Raw genomic sequence first — 19,428 nt, 5'->3', positions numbered from 1 at the left:
CTCACACTCCACTCGGTACTTCTCCATCTCCTGCACCTCGGCGATGCTCTCCCGCAGGTCGCTGGTGAAGCGGGTGCGGTCCTGCTGGCTCGGGGCCGTGAACACGATCAGGACCTTCCTCTCCCCTCCCGGGATGGCTGAGGTCAGACGGATCCCGTGGGGGTAGTCTGCGGAGGGAGGGGCGGGGGATCGATGCCATGGGGTTAGCAGGCATGTGAGAGCAGATTCAGCTACTAACCCAGTCATTTTCTCGGTGTCAGACAGTCAATATCTGTGTTATTATTACACAAGCCATTCAAACATTGTCCGTTTAGACAGCTGTGGATGGGTGGTGTGGTTAGGGCGCCATCTGCAGGCGGATATGGAGCGGTTTAGCCGGTCTGTAATCACAGCTGTTGACAATGAGCACGATTGCTCAAACTCCTTATCTGCTTGTGTTGGCAGCGAGACCTGGGGCTGGAGTGAGACGCACACAGGAGCTATATATCATGTTCCCTTCGCCTATCGTGTGGTTTGTGGGGAGACGATAAAACTGAACCTGTTACAACAGCACTATGTGAAATAAGCATTTCCTTAGCAGTCAGGGGTCTCTACAGGAGAAAGTAGGGCACTCACACAAGATTACACACAATCACACACTCACACCTGTACAGAACCAAAGTGAGTGTACCAGGTAGACAACTGTCCTAAAAAACCCTCTCATTCACATAAATGGCCCTGTTCAGGAACAATGCCATTTGTTGGTGATTACATGTTACAGTCTGTGTCACCTTTCCCCACAACATTCCTGATATGACCTGTGACCTTTCCCAGAATCATTTGGTGTAAAGGTTTCCCGCAGATGTCACACAGACTGCTATGGAAAGTCACAAATAGAGTCATTGTACAAAAGAGGGAAGGTATTGAGAAGGATTCCTGAGGAGGAGAGAGAGAAAGAGAGAGAGAAGAAAGAGAGAGGGAGAGATGGAAGGAGTGATAATTATGGATCATCAGACTGATCCTCACATGAGTTCTGGAACATGTGAACCTGCATCTCCACCAGGGGAAAGGACTGCCTAAAACTGTACGTCACCGATGTCTTCTTCTTCTGGAAAATCTTAGTGACCTACAGAGAAAGAAGGAGGGAGGGGGAGAGAGAGAGAGAGAGAGAGAGAGAGAGGGAGAGAGGGCAAGAAAGGGAAAGTGAGATCATATATCTCCTAAAAGACAATAACAGCAAAATTTGCATAGTACTACTATTATGTATTATTAATTACTAGTAATTAGAACGACATATATAATTATGTACTTACATAAAACAATGTACAATTTAAACAGGTATGAATTTGAGCTGTATTTATTTACATATCTGTTTTATTACTAATACATAGTATTAGTAGCACTACGTAGTTGTAAATAGTATGGGTAGTATATTAGTATATGAGTATCAGACCTGGGTCAAATACATATTTGTTTTGGATTCAAATACTTTTCTGTTCTCTATTGATCTTGCCTGGTGTAATCGAGCCTGCCAATATGACCAGAAGGCGGGGTTTGCACTTTTTGAGAGTATTTCATTGGTTCCAATGCACCAGACAAGATCAGTAAAGCGTAGAAACGTATTTGAATCCAAAACAAATGCGTATTTGACCCAGGTCTGATGAGTATGCATGCTACTCTCTCTCAGGTAGTGAGAACAGGCGAGGCTCCCTCACCACGAGCAGGTCGTTGAAGAGGAACACCTCTCTCTGGTGCACCCCGCCCCTCTGGGGTCGGCCGGGGTCGGGCACTTCGTAGAGCTGACAGCAGCACACCAGCCTGCGGTGGGGCAGGGACAGGACCTGCGCGCCCCAAAAACAGAGGGGGACCCCCGAATTAAAGAAAGGAACCCCACGCTCTCGCGCTCGTCCTATTCATCCGAGAAACCGGGCCGAAGGCAGGTTAGAGGTTTAATCAATGCAATACACAAATTATCATACACCGAGCAAATGAATAGTGAATGAATGCTCATTTGTAGTAGCGGCCTGACCGAGAGGCCAAACACAGCAAAACACAATAAAATAAAGAAACAGGAATTTAAAATACGGGACAGACTGGGGGGCTTTATAACCCATATATAACCAACACCAGAAATAAAGCCCAGTGCAGCCAATGGCTCGATCCCCCCACCATGACACTCTCTACTGTGATGCCATCTCTATCAGTTACCCTCTCTGCTTTCCCCATCTGAATAACCCCTAGTGTAAAGTTGTGCCTACTTTAGTCTCACTTAGCAGACCAGCTACTGTGTCAAGCCATTTTCATCTCTCTGACGAACCATAAAAAATTGTGTTGCTTAGCAACCTTGCATCTCTCAGCATTCTGATTCTCCATCCCTTTAATTCTCAGTGTTCTGATTCTCCGCCCCCTCTCACTCTCAACGTTCTGATTCTCCACCCCCTCTCACTCTCAGTGTTCCGATTCTCCACCTACTCTCACTCTCAGCGTTCCGATTCTCCGCCCCCTTTCACTCTCAGTGTTCCGATTCTCCACCCCCTCTTCGCTCTCAGTGTTCCGATTCTCCACCCCTCTCAACTAGCCCAGTGCTGTCGATCCCACCCCTGCACTCTCTACGTATGCCATCTCATCATACCCCTCTGCTTCCCTCTGAATCATGTAGTTTCCTATTAGTCTCACTTACACCACTACTGTGTCAAAATTTTCACTCTCTCCTAATTTGCTTAGCCCTTCATCTCTCAGTTCGATTCTCCATCCCTTCACTCTCAGTGTTCTGATTCTCCACTCCCTCTCATGCTCACGTTTGATTCTCCACCCCCTTCACTCTCAGTGTTCCGATTCTCCACCTCTCACTCTCAGCGTTCCGATTCTCCCCCCCTCTCACTCTCAGTGTTCGATTCTCCACCCTCTCACTCTCAGTGTTCCGATTCTCCACCCCCTTCACTCTCATGTTTCATTCTCACCCCCTTCACTCTCAAGTTCTGATTCTCCACCCCCTTCACTCTCAGTTTCCGATTCCCACTCCCTCTCATTTCAGGTATCGATTCTCCACCCCCTCTCACTCTCAGGGTTCCGATTCTCCACCCCCTTTCACTCTCAATGTTATTATTCTCCACCCCCTTTCACTCTCAATGTTCTTATTCTCCACCCCCTTTCGCCAGCAGTGTTCTAATCCTCCACCCCCTTTTTTCCACCACCTGCTTGTCCGTCAAGGTTCTGCGGAATCTTTTTTCCGCTGCGTGTGCACATTCTAAAGCCATTCCTCTGGGAGCAGTCAGCCGCAAAAACATCGGCGAGGTGGAATCTTGCCGCCAGACGAGCGAGACCGGTTTCCCACGGGAGCCGACCGCGTGCTTGGCGTGACACCACGCGCCAGGACACACGCCCTAACTTCTGACGACGCTGTTTTCACCTTCCTCTGCCAGAGTTATTTTCACATTTCCACGTGCTGAGCACTTCTTTGCTGTTTCTTTTTTTAACAGAAGCCGACGATAAGTCGAACGAAAGCCCATATACTGGTGGCATAAGTGGCAGTGTAGTATAATGGGTAAGGAGTTGGTCTTGTAACCTAAAGGTCATAGGTTCAAGTCCCCGCTAGGACACTGCCGTTGTACCCTTGAGCAACTTAACCTGCATTGCTTCAGTATATATCCAGCTTTATGAATGGTTGCTGTGTAAATGCTGTGTAAAAGTTGTGTAAGTTGCTCTGGATAAGAGCGTCTGCTAAATGCCTGTGATAACATACACTGCAAGGCTCTCATTAAACAATCTAACGTGCGCACTGTCATTTGATAAACACGACCAGTAGCAAATTCGGGGCATAACTGGTACGTAACCGCCAATTATACCTGGAACTTAACGGGCCATGACATCACTTGGGGGGTGGCTTACCGTGAGCAGAAAATACCCTGGATAGTTTCGAAAGAGTGACTCCGCATTAGAGCATCTGAATATTTAATGACTAAAATGAACCACTCAGCCCATCTATAGGCTGGATACTGTGAAACCCTGAAATCAGTCCTATTCACAGAAGGGAAGTTTCTGCGTCTGAGCCCTCATTCAAAATGTAACGGCAGTTTGCTCCTCTCTCAGCATGATGCAGATACGCTGATGTGTTTAAGAAAATAAAGATAGCTGTAATACAGTCCACAGACTGACCGTAACTTGTATTAAATGCATTTTCATCAGTACGAGGCTCTACATTACATTACAGGAATTTAGCAGACGCTCTTACCCAGAGCGACGTACAACAAAGTGTATAACCATAACCAGGAACAAGTATGACAAAACCCCTAGAGAGAAGTACCGTTTCAAGTGCGGGGAACAACCGCATAGTTCAACTTAGGCGGCGACATAGCTCAGGAGGTAAGAGCGGTTGTCTGGCAGTCGGAGGGTTGGCGGTTCGATCCCCCACCCTGGGCATGTCGAAGTGTCCCTGAGCAAAACACCTAACCCCTAATTGCTCTGGTGAATGCGGGGCATCAATTGTAAAGCGCTTTGGATAAAAGCGCTATATAAATGCAGTCCATTTACCATCCATTTACCAACTTGGACCCTGTAGGCTCTACCCCTGGGACACTCCCGGGATGTCCCCGTCAGAAGCCCCCCCACCCCGGCACGCGGACTCACCGGCTTCTTGCCCACGATGACCCGCTCCACCGCCTGCACCTGGGACACGTGGTCGTCGTTGGTCCGCAGCTCCCACTTCTGGATGCGCTGGTAGATCCCCACCAGCAGGTCTCTGTTGATGTCCTGTCCATTGTCCACCCCTGAGAGGGAAGGAAAAAGAGAGGGAGGGAGGGAGGGCCCACAGAAGCAGGTGAGAGTGATAAAAGAGTGGGACGGAACAGGAGACGGGAAGAGTTGACACAGGTGGGAGAATAACTGCTCAAGGTTTCCTGTGGATATGTACACCAGGCAAACCCTGGGAAAATTTACACAAGAATCTTAATTCCATATAATCTTTACATTAACCCACGACAGGGGGTAAAATAAAATCATGAGTAAAATAAAATGATTGTACAAATTTTCCAGATATATTTACATTACAGGCATTTAGCAGACGCTCTTATCCAGAGCGACTTACACAACTTTTTGACGTAGCATTTTACACGGCATCTATTTATACAGCTGAACATACACGGAAGCAATGCAGGTTAAGTACCGTGCCCAAGGGCACAATGGCAGTGTCCTACCGGGGAATCAAAACTGCAACCTTTAGGTGATAAAACCAGTTCCTTACCCACAGTACTACACTGCTGAATTGACATTGTACTGAACTTATATTGTGCTCAAGGTATATCAAACTGTGTGCGTGGGTAAAAACATTGCACTTGTCGGTTGCTGAGGAACACTTGTTTTTTTAAACTATTTTTAATATTTATGTGGATGAATCGACATGCTTCCTAAGCGTGTTCTGTTGTTGCACACTTATTTCGGGAAATAAGTAAAACAGTGGTGTGAGTGCATGCTACCAGTGCACCTCTCAAGTTCTTGATGAAGTCGTCCAACTTCATCTTCCGCTCAGGCTTGACGTTGGGGCTGTACATGTCCGTGTTGAGGAGGATGATGGCGAAGGCCAGGATGAAGATGGTGTCAGGATTCTGGAACTGCCTGACCAGAGCAGGGTTGCACACACAGTACCTCTGACTGGGGTGGGTAGAGAGAGAGAGGGAGAGAGAGAGGGGGAGAGAGAGAGAGAGGAAGAGAGAGAGAGGAAGAGAGAGAGAGAGAGACAGAGAGACGGAATACATTACATTACTGACTCTTATCCAGAGCTCCAGGCTTACACGACTTCTTACATTTCTACAACGTATTCAGCTGGATATACACTGACTGCACCAGTTCAGATTAAGGGCCTCACTCAAGGGCACAACGGCAGTGTCCCACCAGGGAATCAAACCTGCAACCTTCAGCCCGGTTCCCTACCTGTTATACTACACTGCCGAAAGATCACCTGCGCTTTTCCATGCATTGAAGTTCATTAAGCTTGCTAAAGGCTGCTGGGACTCTTCCTGATCAGAGGCTGTTCCAGTGTGTGGAAGAGCTCCTCAGAGAATGACATATTCTATAAGCAATAATGGAAACTCATAATTTATCTTCATATTCTGGTAATTAACAAGTATTTGAAACTAATCTAAGATCATTTAGTGACATCATGGTTTAAAATTGAATAATAACCCTAAAATCGTACATTTTAACCATGACAGTGTGAGAATGTAAGCTCTATTTAAACAGCTGTTCTTTGGGGTGGGGGGCAGCAGGGTTTTATTTCTTGTTTGATTTGATCTTAGGACCCGTACAGTCCCATGGAGCTTTCTCTGTGCTCTCCTCCTCCGACGCACACACACACACACACACACTCACGCACACAAACATGCACACACACACACGTACCCGCACACGCAAGCACACATGCACAAATGCACAAACACACACACACACACACAGACACACATGCACACACACACACGCACACACACGCAAGCACACACATGCACACACGCACACACACACACACACATACACACATGCACCTACGCACACACACACACACACACACTCACGCACACGCACATGCACACACACACACGCACACACACGCAAGCACACACATGCACACACGCGCACACACACACACACACAGACACACATGCACACACACACACGCACACACACGCAAGCACACATGCACACACGCACACACACACACACACACAGACACACATGCACACACACACACGCACACACACGCAAGCACACACATGCACACACGCACACACACACACACACAGACACACATACACACATGCACCTACGCACACACACACACACACACACTCACGCACACGCGCACGCACAGACATGCATACACACATGCACCCACGCATACACACACGCACACACGCATACACACACCCACACACACACACACAGACACACATACACACATGCACCCACGCATACACACGCACACACACGCACACACAGACACACATACACACATGCACCCACGCATACACACACACACACACACACAGACATACCTGAAGGCCTCGATGAGTCTCTCCACCTTCTGAGCCTCCCCCTGAACTCTGATCTGAGCCTGGAACTTCCTCAGGGCATCATCCAGGTCCATTCCAGAAAAATCCATCTCATCCACCACACAGCTGGGGTACAGAGGAGATAGAGGGGGATAGAGGGGTACAGAGGGGGGATAGAGCAGTACAGAGTGGGATAGAGGGGGACAGAGGGGTATAGAGAGGTACAGAGGGGTACAGAGGAGATAGAGGGGGATACAGGGGAACAGATGGGTACAGAGGGGTACAGAGGGGGATAGGGGTGAAGAAATTGGTACAGAGGGGACAGAGGAATACAGAGGGGTACAGAGTGGCACAGAAGGGGATAGAGGGGTACAGAGTGGATTAGAGGGGTACAGAGTGGTACAGAGGGAGATATAAGGTTACAGAGGGGGATAGAGGGGTACAGAGTGGTACAGAGGGAGATATAAGGTTACAGAGGGGGATAGAGGGGTACAGAGGTGGATAGAGGGGTACACAGCGGTGCAGAGGGGGACTGATTATTACACTGTGTAGTTAAAAATAATAACCTCCAATAATAAAATAAGCTGCAAATGCACAATCAAGGAGTTTCTGCCTAGAGCTCCAGAGCACCCTCCTCCTTTTCTTTTTGCACTGCCCCCCTCCCCTCCCCCTCCCCCCCTCCCACCCTTCCTCCCTCCCTCCCTGTCTCACTCACTCCAGCACGTCCTTGTTGAACTGCTTCTGTCGGTTGCCGAGGAACTCCCCGATCATCTGCCGGCTCAGGCCCTTCCTCTCCAGGATGAAGCGGGCGATGCCCACGGGCGTGTCCGACACGAAGCCCCGCTCGATCAGGTACTGGATCCCCTTCTCCGGCTTCCTGGCGGCCGCGCGCGGGGGGAAAGCCAGAGGTTACCATAGCGATGATGGCAGCACGCCCTGCACCCTACAGTTCCCAGCATACCGCCCAGCTGACCAAGGACCGTTTTAAAGCACCCTTTTATGGCTGGAGAAACTAGACAAAATGGGGGACTTCCTGTTTGTGTTGGCTCACGAACTTGAAAACGACTAAAATGACTTCAACCTAGTAAAATTGTACTAAAGTTCAATGACCTTGTATGGAAGTTATTCAGGGAAAAGGGAATATTTCGGTGCATAAACAAACAGAATCACCAGGAATGTTGCACATTTGAAAGGAAGTGCCCCTACCTCCTCCTCCCTCTCTCTCCCTCTCCTTCCCTCTCAATCCCTCCACCCCTCCCTCTCTCTCTCATACCCCCTACCTCCTCCTCCTTCTCTCTCCCCCTCTCCCTCTCCTTCCCTGTCACTCCCTCCACTCCTCCCTCCCTCTCTCTCCCCCTCTCTATCTCCTTCCCTCTCTCTCCACCCCTCACTCCCTCCCTTTCTCCCCCTCTCCACCCCTCCCTTCCTCCCTCCCTCTCTCCGCCTCTCCCTTTCCTTCCCTCTCCCTCCCTCCCTCCCTCCCTCCCTCCCTCTCCCCCTCTCTCACTTGTTGAAGAGGTTGAGCCCGATGCGGTACTGCCTCCTCTGCACCAGGTCGTTGTTGAAGGCGGGCGAGTCCCAGCTGTGGCGGCTGTCCCGCTGGTAGGTCTGCTTGCCCAGGGAGGGCATCGGGTCCCGCAGGCTGTCGCGGGACGAGGAGCCCGAGCTGCAGTTGATGGTGTCGTTGGAGTTGGTGGTGGAGTTGAGTGAGTCGTTGTCTCCGTCCGAGCAGCAGGGCTGCTCCAGGCCGCCGGGCGCCACGGGGGCGGAGCCGGAGGAGGACAGGGGCGCGGCCGGGGGCAGCTGCGGGGGCGGGGCGGGCGCGTCGGGGTACTGGTGCAGGTGGTGGTGCATGACGTGGTGGTGGTGGTGGTGGAGGTGCGGGATCTGGGAGGGGATGGGGGAGGGGAGGGGCCTGGGGGTGCGGGTCTGGCCCTGGGCGGCGGCGGCGGCGGCGGCGGTGACGATGGCGGCGGCGGCCGCCGCGGAGGAGGAGGAGGAGGAGCCGGGCGAGCGGGCGTTGGGGTTGTGCTTGAGCGTGCCCTGGGGCGACCCCGCGCCCCCCTCCTGCTCGTAGACCAGCTGGCGGCTGAGGGAGCCGCGGTCCGAGCGGTCGCTCATGTCCACCGAGCTGTCGCTGGGCGGCTCGATGGTGAGCAGCGGCAGGTGCGCCGCCCGCAGCCGGTAGTCCCGGCAGTCCGTGCAGGGGCTGCTCCGCCGGCTGTTGCTGCTCCCCCCGCCCTCGGTGTCGCGGCTGTCCTCGCGGCCCCCCCCGCCCCCCCCGAGGCCCCCCCCGGGGCCCCAGTACTCGGTGTCGGTGCTGCTGGGGGCCCGGTCCAGGGAGAGGGGCGAGCAGGGCAGGCCGTCGTCCATGTAGAGCGTCACGTCGCTGTAGGACGTGGCGGTGCTGTCCTCGTGCATGCTCAGGCCGCCGCCGCCGCCCCCGCCGCCGCGCTCCCGGTCGCCGCGGCGCGACGACGACGGCGGGTTGCTGCTGCTGCTCCACGCGCACTCGCCGAACTCGTCGCCGTCGGCGTCGCCGGCCCCGCCCCCTTCCGCGCTGCCCTCCCGGGAGTCGTCCCGGCCCGGGCGGCACGTCAGGGCGTCGTCGATGGAGTCCGCTAGAGACTTCACCTGAGGAGGAAGGGCGCACGGGTGAGAACTAGGAACAATCCGGAACGTTCCGTCATTTCCTGCCAGAGAACGTGGACTCTCAGGCGGAGTGCGTTTAACACTCACAGGGACCGTGTGGACTGAACAAGCGCGGAACCGTCCAGACCCACGGCGCAGCGCACTTCCCCAGACACGTTTTAGCTGGCACCGCCTGCGCATGCGTCCTACTAAACGAAGCAACACCTGCGCATGCGTCCTACTAAACAAAGCACCACCTGCGCATGCGTCCTACTAAACGAAGCACCACCTGCACATGCATCCTACTAAACGAAGCGCCACCTGCGCATGCGTCCTACTAAACGAAGCACCACCTGCGCATGCGTCCTACTAAACGAAGCGCCACCTGCTCATGTGTCCCACAAAACGTCCCTCAAAGGTCGTTGAGTGAGTGAGTGAGTGACCACAATTCGCCATGCATAGCATGGGAAAAATCACATGGATATTTACACTCCCTCTGAACAACATCAATATTTATTGTACAACGGCTTGGCTGAATACTCAATTCTGATTTGTCCAAGGATGTGCGTTAATTTTCAACTACGGGACACCTTGGCCTTTTAACAGTTCTTAAATCAATGTGGAGCAAATTCCAGCATTCTAAGCAGTTAAACAGCAACGTCATTCTTTTGATTTTGAATTAATGTTACATCCCCTCTCCTTTTCCAATTTCACAATTAATCGCAATGTTGAATCACGGTTCTAGTTGCTGTAGCTTATAGCTTGATTTGGGGTTGCCAACCGTCCCGCAAAATACGAAATCATCCCTAATTTGGACAGTAGAAGAGGCGTTCGTATTTAACTCATGGCTACAGGACGCATTTTCTTCCGTATTTTTGTGAACAATTGCGTTTATAGTTAAACCGCTGTTTTGAATATAATTCAGTAGCTAGCTAGCTAGCTGGGATAACGAGCACGCCGTGAGGCCATTCTGACCAAAAACGGAACTGAATTTTAACCTTGGCTAGGTGACGCGAGCGATGGCGAACCTAGCATAAAGCTAGCTGGCATTCTAACCTGGTGTCAGAGGGCCTAGATAGACGCTATGTCTGCACTGTGTGACCCCAGGTCGATACATTGAGTAATGGTTTCATGCAACTGGTGCTAATTGTAACTATAAAAATTAGAAGGAACTATTTTTTTCCTGATCGAATAATTTCTTTCATGGAATTAATGACCGGAGGGTTTTTGCTTAGCGACGATGATGCAAATAGAACTACCAACCACAGTTTTGCATAACATGGTCCAAATAGAACCATCAATCAGCGTTCTACTTGACAATGGTAAAGCAATAAAATTGTTGGTAACCGTTGTATAAGTATAATTTCATGCGTGCTGCATCACACACTATTATTATTATTATTATTATTAGTACAATAACAGGCATGCAGGGCTGGGTGAAATACCATAAAGATAATTATTGAATGCATGAACTGTCACCACCACCTTTCTTTTCTTTTCTCTTTTTAATTATACATGTAAACAACCAGACTAAAGAGGCCATGTAAAATGCTTGCTTCCAGGGACAAAAATGTCACTACTGTTATTTATCGGGTGCTGATTAGACATACAATCGTACAGCTTCCGTGTGATCATGTGATGTGTTTTTAACCGAGCACATGGAAGCTGTGACACCTTGCTGCTGATTGGCTGCCTTATAGTCACCCAATAGATAAGAGCGGTGATGTTTTTTTATTCTCTGGAAGCATTTCACACGGCCTCTGATTACCACTGTATCAGGTATAAAGAAAAAAGCGATGAAAAGAAAGGTAATAGACGAGCGGTACTGCATAAGGTAATACGCCACACGGTGGAGACGAGCGGTACTGCACGAGGTAATACGCCACACGGTGGAGACGAGCGGTACTGCACAAGGTAATACGCCACACGGTGGAGACGAGCGGTATTGCATTGGATACGTCGTCCAGCCCCTGGCGCGTGGGCACGGGGCGGCTGACCTGTTTGGAGAAGGAGTCCTCCAGGTGCGTGTACTCCAGGCGCTCGGGCTGACGATGGGGCTCGGGGCGGCAGGACGGCGACTGCGGCGTGGCGGGCGGGGAGGCCTCGCCGTAGCAGGGCTGCGGGTGGCGCTCGTCGAAGGAGTGCTGCAGCCGCATGTTGGACAGGACGATGCGGCGCGTCATGCGGCTCTCCGACGCCGAGCTGCGCAGGCGCTCGAAGTTCTTGTTCATGCGGTACTGGCGGAAGGCCGTCTGGATGGTGCGCGCCGCCCGGCGGCTGAGGAAGTAGCCGCCGTACTTCCTCTCCAGCATCTCCACCTGACAGGAAGGGGGAGTGGCTTAGACGCAGGGCGGCGCTCAGACACAGGAAGGGGTCTATATGTGAGGAGGGGCTTAGTCACAGGGAGGGGCTTAGACGCAGGGAGGGGCTTAGACACAAGGAGGGGCTTAGTCACTGGGAGGGGCTTAAACACAGGGAGGGGCTTAGATGCAGGGAGGGGCTTAGTCACTGGGAGGGGCTTAAACACAGGGACCACAGGACACGCCCAGCGCAGATAAATGTAACCCTTTACCTTCTTGTCCTGGAGGTCGGTGGAGAGCTCATAGCTGTCGGACAGAGCCCTGCACTTCTTCTTCTCCTCCTCCTCCTGTTTTCGGAGCGCCAGGCTGGCGGGCTGGTGGCGGGTCCGCTGGGCCCACGCTATGCTGGCGGGGCTCGGGGGGGCCACAGGGGGCCCGCGGGGGCCGCTGCCGTCGCCGTAGCGGTCCGGCCCACGCCTGTATGGGGCCTGGCTGTCCGGGACACCACCTGGCTCTGAATTCTGGGTGTCACCTTCCACACTGAAAGAGAGAGCGAGAGAGAGAGAGAGAGAGAGAGAGAGAGAGAGAGAGAGAGACGTGGTTAATAAAAGTGGTTTTCATGGAGGTGTCTGACTCGGGTCTTGTGACATAGTGCTGCTTGACATGAGAAAGCCAGCTCCAGCTCCTGCTCCAGAAAGTGGAATACGCTCCCATGATGCATTGCAGTTTGTGCCAGTCTAGCTTTTACTAGAAGCAGGTTAGCTCTGATTGCCAAATGCAGGCTGGTGGTCAGAAGAGGGCTATGGCAGACTGTGATGTACCCAAACATAGCTGCTGAACTGTAGCTAAGCTACTCCATCTGTTTGCCTACTGGCACCAAAATGTGTGTATGTGTCACAGTCTGCCCTAACCCTCTTCAACTAGCCCTGTTAGAGCGACACTTCCACTGAGCCGTGAAGGTCAGTCTCTGAACCAGCCGAAACCTCTGTCCTCTGGGCATGACCTCACTGCTGATCTCTCCAACACGCCATCCTCTACACCGCCGCTGATCTCTCTAACCCCTGACCCTTCCCACCACTGCTGATCTCTCTAACCACCTCACGCCCTGATCCTCTAACCTGACCCCCACTGCCACTGATCTCTCTAACCCCTGACCCTCCCCACTGCCACTGATCTCTCTAACCTCTGACCCTCCCCACTGCCGCTGATCTCTCTAACCCCTGACCCTCCCCACTGCCGCTGATCTCTCTAACCCCTGACCGTCCCCACTGCCACTGATCTCTCTAACCCCTGACCCTTCCCACCACTGCTGATCTCTCTAACACACCATCCTCTACACCGCCGCTGATCTCTCTAACCCCTGACCCTTCCCACCACTGCTGATCTCTCTAACACCCCATCCTCTACACCGCCGCTGATCTCTCTAACCCCTGACCCTCCCCACCGTTGCTAATCTCTCTAATATCTGATCCCGCCCACCACTGCTGATCTCTCCAAAACCTGACCCTCATACCCTCCCCACTGCCGCTGATCTCTCTAACATTTGACCCTACCCACCTCTGCCGATGTATAAATGGATGTAACATAAATGCAATGTAAACGCTGTGTAAGTCACTCAGGATAAGAGCACTCGCTAAATGTGATGTAATGCAAATTTAATATAAAGCTGATCTCTCTAACACCTGAGCCTCCTCATCTCTGAGTTAGACATCATGGTTTAAATAAAGGTAAATTAAACGCAGGGTTAGACAGCATGGTTTAAATAAAGGTAAATTAAACGCAGGGTTGGACAGCATGGTTTTGCCCTAATGGCATCAGTACAGCTCACTAGAACATAATTTACTCTCTCAACACCCCAGCGAAACGTTGGACCTGCACAGTGAATACAATATTTCTTGAGCTTTTCCAGAAACAAATATGTTTAAGCTTTACTTGTTCTTCCTAATTCATAAGCAATTGCACAAACGTATTTACAAACAAACCATGAACGCGCTGTACAGAAGAGCTCAGCAGAGTCACAGACACGATTACAAAGCAGCACTGGGCAGCAGCCCACAGTCTATGTACGGCCAGACAGCGTCATGCACTACTTTTACGAGTTTGTTTCCCCAGGCAAACCAACTGCATCTTCTACCAACTGTAGCCCGCCCACTCCCCAACTGAGCCCCGCCCACTCCCCAACTGAGCCCCGCCCACTCCCCAACTGAGCACCGCCCACTCCCCAACTGAGCCCCACCCACTCCCCAAGTGTGCCCCGCCCACTCCCCAACTGAGCACCACCCACTCCCCAACTGAGCCCAGCCCACTCCCCAAGTGTGCCCTGCACACTCCCCAACTGAGCCCCACCCACTCCCCAAGTGTGCCCGCACACTCCCAATGTGCCCCACCCACTCCCAACTGAGCACGCCCACTCCAAGTGTGCCCCACCCACTCCCCAACTGAGCCCACCACTCCCCAAGTGTGCACCGCCCACTCCCCAACTGAGCCCCACCCACTCCCCAAGTGTGCCCCTCCAACTCCCCAACTGAGCACCACCCACTCCCCAAGTGTGCCAGGTCCACTCCCCATCTGTGTCCCCGATGTGATTAGCACACTTAACGCACTGGCTAACACACTTAACCCACTGGCTAACACACTTAACACACTGGCTAACACACTTAACGCACTGGCTAACACACTTAACCCACTGGCTAACACACTTAACGCACTGGCTAACATACTTAACCCACTGGCTAACACACTTAACGCGCTGGCTAACACACTTTACCCACTGGCTAACACACTTAACGCACTGGCTAACACACTTAACCCACTGGCTAACACACTTAACGCACTGGCTAACACACTTAACGCACTGGCTAACACACTTAACCCACTAGCTAACACACTTAACGCACTGGCTAACATACTTAACCCACTGGCTAACACACTTAACGCACTGGCTAACACACTTTACCCACTGGCTAACACACTTAACGCACTGGCTAACACACTTAACCCACTGGCTAACACACTTAACGCACTGGCTAACACACTTAACGCACTGGCTAACACACTTAACACACTGGCTAACACACTTAACGCACTGGCTAACACACTTAACACACTGGCTAACACACTTAACGCACTGGCTAACACACTTAACACACTGGCTAACACACTTAACGCACTGGCTAACACACTTAACACACTGGCTAACACACTTAACACAGTGGTCCCCACACTACTGCGTGTTGTTCGCTCAGTTTTAGTACCTCAGATTTAGTGTATGTTACATGCTCAGGAAGAAGACCTTGCACAGACATTAACACGACCTAATGAAGCACTGCTTTATTCTGCCCACATGAAATTGTTTCGATAAATTCTAAATCATCAGAATTCCATATTTCCACTTTATCAGCCTTCAGGCTAGTTTAATACAGACTTTAAATAGTTTAATATGGATCTGAAACACAGTTTAATACGGATTCTGAATACAGTTTAATACAGATTTCAAATACAGTTTAATAAGGATTTTAAATACAGTTTAATAAGGATTTTAAATACAGTTTAATAAGGACTTGAAATAGATCAATAAAGATTTTAAATACAGTTTAATAAGGATTTTAAATAGTTTAATATGAATTTGAAGTAGAATAATATGGATTTGAAATACGGTAAAAAGGATTTTAAATACGGTTTAATAAGGATTTGAAGTAGACCAATAAGGATTTTATATAGAGTTTAATAAAGATTTGAAGTAGATCAATAAGGATTTTATAGAGAGTTTAATAAGGATTTGAAGTAGATCAATAAGGATTTTAAATAGAGTTTAATAAAGATTTGAAGTAGATCAATAAGGATTTTATAGAGAGTTTAATAAGGATTTGAAGTAGGTCAATAAGGATTTTAAATAGAGTTTAATAAAGATTTGAAGTAGATCAATAAGGATTTTATAGAGAGTTTAATAAGGATTTGAAGTAGATCAATAAGGATTTTATAGAGAGTTTAATAAGGATTTGAAGTAGGTCAATAAGGATTTTAAATAGAGTTTAATAAAGATTTGAAGTAGATCAATAAGGATTTTATGTAGCGTTTAATAAGGAGTTCAAGTAAATGAATGAGGATTTGAAATGCAGGTTAACATTTGGCGTCAGAGTCATTGGTTCAGACCCTCTCCTCTGGAGCAGGGGCCCCGAAGCGGACGTTTTGGGGCGCACTCACATGTACAGACGGGCCCTGTGGGGCAGCCGGGGTCTCCTGTGGGGCCACATCATCCGCAATCGGGCTCCAGACGCCACGCTCACGCACCCCGGCCCGCCGACAGACGGGCACGCATTATGCGACCCTGCCACACGCGTGCTTAGCTCCGCCCCCCGCTCATAACTTCCATCCAATCCCGAATCTTCAAGACTGTTTTATCACAGTTCCGGAAAAAAAAAACCGAAATGACAGTTCCTGCTTTGAACGGAGGCAGAGCAGGGATCTGAGAGTCCGGTTTTAGGTGCTGGGGCGACAGGGATAGGGAGCGATTCCCGGGCCGTCCCGATGAGGACGCACCCCCGTGCCCACGCTCTCCCCCTCGACCGGACCACCGCAGTCAGCGAGTCACATGTCCTTTACCGCTCTCGCCAGCCAAAGTCCCAAACACCCGGGGGGAAACAAAAAAAACTCCCAGCAATTTCCTCCCTGTAAATGATGTTGTTAATGTACCACAGAGTCTACAACAGAACTACAGTTTCACTCCACGGAAACCCCCCCCCCCACCACCACCTCCCTACCCCTTACTGTCAGAGCAGAGCCCCGCAGCGCACTGAGCGTGCTCAGAGCCGCTGTTACGACAACAAAACAAGTAACCGTCCGCGGCGAGGACCTGGTAACCGTAAACAGCGGCGACAGCAGCCGCCCCAGCGCAGACTGGACTGGCCGGGCAGCCTGAAACCTGAAAGGGCGGGCCGCCGAAGCGTGACCTGTGAGGGAGGCAAACAGGCGCGGCAAAAAACGTCCGCTTAGCGCGCAGAAACGCTCGGCTTTTAAAACGCTCGGCTTTCCCAACGCTCTGCGCCGCTTGCGCTAACAATTAACACGGTCCGTCGCTGGAGGTGGCGTTTAACTGTCCCAACAGGCAAAAAAAAGCTCAATCTTTCTCTTCCTTTCTCTCGCTTTCTCTCTCACATTCCCCTCATTCTCTTCCTCTTCCTCCTCCTCCTCGTCCTCTCAGTGACAGCAGCAGCAGACACACAGGAGTATTTGTTTGTCAGGAGTAATCCAGGGAGGTTTCTCCCAGACTGTCTCTCTCTCTCTCTCTCTCTCTCTCTCTGAAGGGAAGTCACAGTAACGCACAGCGCAGTCACATGCTCCCCTCTGGAATCTCCCTCCCCTTCCTCTCGCCCTCGCTCACTCCCCTTCCTCCCTCCCTCCCTCCCTCCCTCCCTTCCTTACTACTCCTGCTCTCTTTCTCCTGTGCCCAGGAGATAATAACAAAGCAATGAAGTGGCAGACAGACATACAGACAGACAGACAGTAAACAGGCAAACAGACAGACAGACAGTAAACAGGCAAACAGACAGTAAACAGGCAAACAGACAGACAAACAGGCAAACAGACAGACAAACAGGCAAACAGACAGTAAACAGGCAAAGAGACAGACAAACAGGCAAACAGACAGTAAACAGGCAAAGAGACAGACAAACAGACAAACAGGCAGACAGACAGCAAACAGGCAGAGAGCAAACAGACAGGCAAACAGACAGACAAACACACAGACAAGTTGTGAGGGCACATCCAAAGCCGTCTGCCCTGTTTTCCCCTACAGATCTTTTGCTCCCAAAATGGAGGCGAAAAGTTTGGTTTTCAAGGAAGACACTCTTCCACTCTGCTTGGTCACCCTTTTCTCTAATATGTGTGGGAGCATCATCTTTTGAGTCCGTATCACTTTTTTCACGCTTCTCAAAAAATGTCTCCTGGAGAACCACTCGGTGAGTGAGCTCCGTGGTCTCGGATCGAACCCGCGTCAGTGATTTCCGTGGCCGGCAGCCCCACAGGAGCGGTGCGTGACTGGCTTTGCGTCGCTCAGGGAGCTGGGAGGGGAAACAGGCAGTAGGGATGGACGGTGTTGTTCGTTGCTCCAGCGACTCCTGCTGGCCGTCCAGGGGCCCGCGGCCAGCTCTCTCTGCGCGGACGTATGAACGGGTCCCCGCCCCTCCGTGCACGTGCGCGGTTTTCGCGGCTGTGCCGTGAAATGAAGCAGCAGGCCGGCAGGCGCGTTTTTTGGAGGAGAACCGAGGAACGCCTTCACTGACCTGTATATGAGCCGGCTGGCACCCATATTCGGGTGGGATTAGAGATGGAAATGTATTTTTTTAAAGAAAGTTTTGCAAACTTTACCATTTTGGAAAAATACTAGAGCTCAGTGATTGGTCGCCCTGCAGATACACTAACACAAAGTGCTCATTGATTGGTCACCCTGCATATACACTAACACAGAGTGCTCAGTGATTGGTCACCCTGCAGATACACTAACACAGAGTGCTCAGTGATTGGTCGCCCTGCAGATACACTAACACAAAGTGCTCATTGATTGGTCACCCTGCATATACACTAACACAGAGTGCTCAGTGATTGGTCACCCTGCAGATACACTAACACAGAGCGCTCAGTGATTGGTCACCGTGCAGATACACTAACACAGAGCGCTCAGTGATTGGTCACCCTGCAGATACACTAACACAGACTGCTCAGTGATTGGTCACCCTGTTGATACACAAACACAGACGACTCAGGGATTGGTCACCCTGAAGATACGCTAATAAAACTTTGATTAACTACTAAGAGTATCTATGTATGTCACACAGTAAAATCCTCACTTTGAAAACAAGTTCCAATGTCCCCCCCGAAACTGCTGATTTAAAAACACGATTCCAACAGAGGGACAGGGCCACATGTACACATCTCAGGGACTGGGATCAAGCCTGTCGAGGAGCAGGTAGTGGCAGAGGTTAAATGCTTTTATTACCCCTTTTATCATTCAAAAATTCTGTTTTTATCTTATTATTTATTTTTGGTTGGAACTATTTCTTATAGCACGTACCACCTGAAATCGCTGCACTCAAGGACAACTGGCATCAGCCAGATGTGAAGGCTGCCTTGTTTATAATTATGAATAAACTAATTAAAGTAAATTAATCTGTTCATATGTGCAGCCTCGTAAAACATCGCCTCACTATACAAACAGCTTTCGAATTTCAAGGGGATCATCTTTCTTTAGCTCACAATACCCAGGACGTCCCTCTACCAGCCTCTACTGGCAAATTGGCAGGAACTTGCCTATTTATCTAAATAATCCTTCATTACACACAAAAACTGCCTGGGTCCATCAAAAACACACTAAAACTGAAATAATACCACAAAACCCCCAAAAAATGAAGTATCCCTTTAAAAATGTAAGCATAATACATAATGTCCTCTTGCAGTTTAGTGTAGAACCATGCAAGCAAAAC

General features: G+C 50.5%; 1 protein-coding gene across 5 annotated transcripts in view; it reads right to left on the bottom strand.

Moving 5' to 3' along the window:
• The window catches only part of iqsec2b (IQ motif and Sec7 domain ArfGEF 2b), a 90,827-nt gene that overhangs the window by 12,749 nt on the left and 58,650 nt on the right, over positions 1-19,428 (bottom strand). For 4 of the 5 annotated variants that reach the window (XR_010325167.1, XM_064306797.1, XM_064306800.1 and 1 more), the window contains exons 2-11: positions 12,223-12,490; positions 11,648-11,968; positions 8,527-9,653; positions 7,735-7,896; positions 7,023-7,145; positions 5,459-5,625; positions 4,606-4,745; positions 1,695-1,820; positions 1,006-1,105; positions 6-167 (exon numbers count right to left, since the gene is read on the bottom strand). Coding sequence is in view for 4 of the 5 variants with exons in the window: in XM_064306797.1 (XP_064162867.1) it covers positions 6-167; positions 1,006-1,105; positions 1,695-1,820; positions 4,606-4,745; positions 5,459-5,625; positions 7,023-7,145; positions 7,735-7,896; positions 8,527-9,653; positions 11,648-11,968; positions 12,223-12,490 (2,696 nt within the window). In the remaining variant the exon portion in view is untranslated. Of the gene's footprint in view, positions 1-5; positions 168-1,005; positions 1,106-1,694; positions 1,821-4,605; positions 4,746-5,458; positions 5,626-7,022; positions 7,146-7,734; positions 7,897-8,526; positions 9,654-11,647; positions 11,969-12,222; positions 12,491-16,153; positions 17,262-19,428 lie in introns of those variants that run through there. The other variant, XM_064306799.1, reaches the window with a different exon arrangement.

Source organism: Anguilla rostrata, chromosome 13 (genome assembly GCF_018555375.3).
Source record: "Anguilla rostrata isolate EN2019 chromosome 13, ASM1855537v3, whole genome shotgun sequence".
NCBI lineage: Eukaryota > Metazoa > Chordata > Actinopteri > Anguilliformes > Anguillidae > Anguilla > Anguilla rostrata.
The sequence above is the reverse complement of the archived record's forward strand: the minus strand, read 5'-3'. Positions and strand labels throughout refer to the sequence as shown.